General features: G+C 44.8%; 1 protein-coding gene across 1 annotated transcript; it reads left to right on the top strand.

Moving 5' to 3' along the window:
* Positions 1-440: 440 nt before the first annotated feature.
* LOC107063401 (uncharacterized) lies at positions 441-1,928 on the top strand. Its single transcript, XM_015315247.1, has 2 exons — positions 441-723; positions 841-1,928. Exons 1-2 carry the CDS (start codon positions 441-443, stop codon positions 1,926-1,928), a joined length of 1,371 nt encoding a protein of 456 aa, XP_015170733.1.
* Positions 1,929-2,070: the final 142 nt, after the last annotated feature.

Below are 2,070 nucleotides of genomic sequence, written 5' to 3'. Positions count from 1 at the left end.
TAGAGATCTCTATGGAGCAGGGGATGAGAAAGGTAGTTCAGTTGCTGACTAGGATGGTTACTATTCATGAGTGACAACTGGAGTCAGGAATAGATATTTAGAGAGACCGGTCAGAAAGTTCGAAGGTACGGGAGTTTCTTCATTTGGCCCCTCCATTATTTACAGGATCTAGTCTTAGTGAGGATCCCCAAGACTTTATAGACCACATATATAGAGTATTGAGGGTGATGCATGCCTCCGTCACAGAGGCTATGGAGTTGGCTTCTTTTAGGCTACGTGATGTAGCCATCCTTTGGTATGAGGCATGGGAGAGATCTAGAGGACCTGATGCTCCACCAGCAGAGTGGGAGTACTTCTCTGAGACCTTCCTTGCCCACTACTTGCCACGGGAAGTTTGAGAGGCCCGTCTTGACCAATTTATCAATCTGAATCAAGGAACCATGAGTGTGGGGGATTATAGCCACAGGTTTAATTCTTTGGCAGGATATGCACCAGATATTGTACGTACCATGAGAGCCAGAGTTCATCGTTATGTTGATGGTTTGGCAGATCATTGGATCAGAGATTGTAGGGTAGCATCCCTATCAGATGATGTAGATATTTCCCTCGTACAGGCTTTCGCTCAGACTACAGAGGACCTTTCTAAACGGATTCGTGATACACGCAGGGATAGGGAGCAGAGTAAGACGGCCCGTACTATGGGGTCTTATAGGGAGCCACATGGTGATTTTTGGCCCCCTTTCCATTGATATGCACCTCGGGCAGCGGGTAGTGTCTCACCATAGGTGCAGGGACCGCGGTTTGATCGTTATAGTCATTCAGGACTAGGTTAGAGCTCAGGCCAGCCTGAAGGTCGTCGACAGGATCATTCCGTACAGGTAAGACATCCAACTCCTCACTGTACACAGTGTGGTAAGCCGCACACTGGGCAGTGTAGACAGGGTTCAGGTGCAAGTTATCATTGTGGGCAGACAGGACATTTTATTACTCGGTGCCCGAGGTTGAGCAGAGGTGTTCTAGCGCAGCCTTCAGGATCCACAGCAACATCTTCACCCTCAGTCCGTGCCCCACGACCAGGACCACAGTCTACTCAGGGTCATGGTAGAGGGAGAGGTGAAGGAGATACAGGTTCGAGCGGTGGTCAGAATCTCTTTTATGCACTCACAGGACGACAGGATTCAGAGGCATCCCCTGATGTTGTTACAGGTATATTGACGATATCTTCTCAAGCTGTTTACGCATTGATAGACCCTGTTTCTACAATTTCATATATTACTCCATTTATTGCTAGTAAGATTGACAAGAAATCTGAGTTGTTGCCACAACCAGTTGAGGTGTCTACACCGATTGGCGATTCTATTTTAGCTAGTCGTGTCTATCAGGATTGCACGGTACTAATTAATGATCGTCCAACCTCCGCTGATTTAGTTGAGTTGATTATGCTAGAGTTTGATGTTATCATGGGTATAGATTGGTTAGCAGCTTGCTATGCTAATATTGATTGTCGTGCGAAGATAGTACTATTTTACTTTTCAGGTGAGCCAGTCCTTGAGTGGAAGGGTAATTCAGCCACTCCTAAGGGTAAGTTTATTTCATACCTTAGGGCTCGGAAGTTGATTGCTAAAGGTTGCATATACCATATAGTTCATGTACAGGATATTGATAAGGAGCTCATGACTCTTCAGTCAATTCCTATCGTGAATGAATTTTCAATGGTATTACCTGATGATCTTCCAAGAATTCCCCCAAAAAGGGAAATTGATTTCTCTATAGACTTGCTTCCTGATACGCAACCTATATCGATTCCTCCCTATAGAATGGCACCTGCAGAACTAGGAGAATTGAAGGAACAACTAAAGGACTTGCACGATAAAGGCTTTATTAGGCCAAGTATTTCCCCATGGGGTGCCCCAGTGCTCTTTGTTTGAAAGAAAGATGGATCCTTGCGGATGTGTATTGACTATAGACAACTAAATAAAATCACTATAAAGAATAAATATCCTCTTCCACAGATTGATGACTTATTCGATCAGTTACAAGGTGCCAAATGCTTTTCCAAGATTGACTTGC

Source organism: Solanum tuberosum, unplaced genomic scaffold (genome assembly GCF_000226075.1).
Source record: "Solanum tuberosum cultivar DM 1-3 516 R44 unplaced genomic scaffold, SolTub_3.0 scf00350, whole genome shotgun sequence".
Taxonomy (NCBI): domain Eukaryota; kingdom Viridiplantae; phylum Streptophyta; class Magnoliopsida; order Solanales; family Solanaceae; genus Solanum; species Solanum tuberosum.
This window is presented reverse-complemented; position numbering and strand designations above follow the sequence as displayed.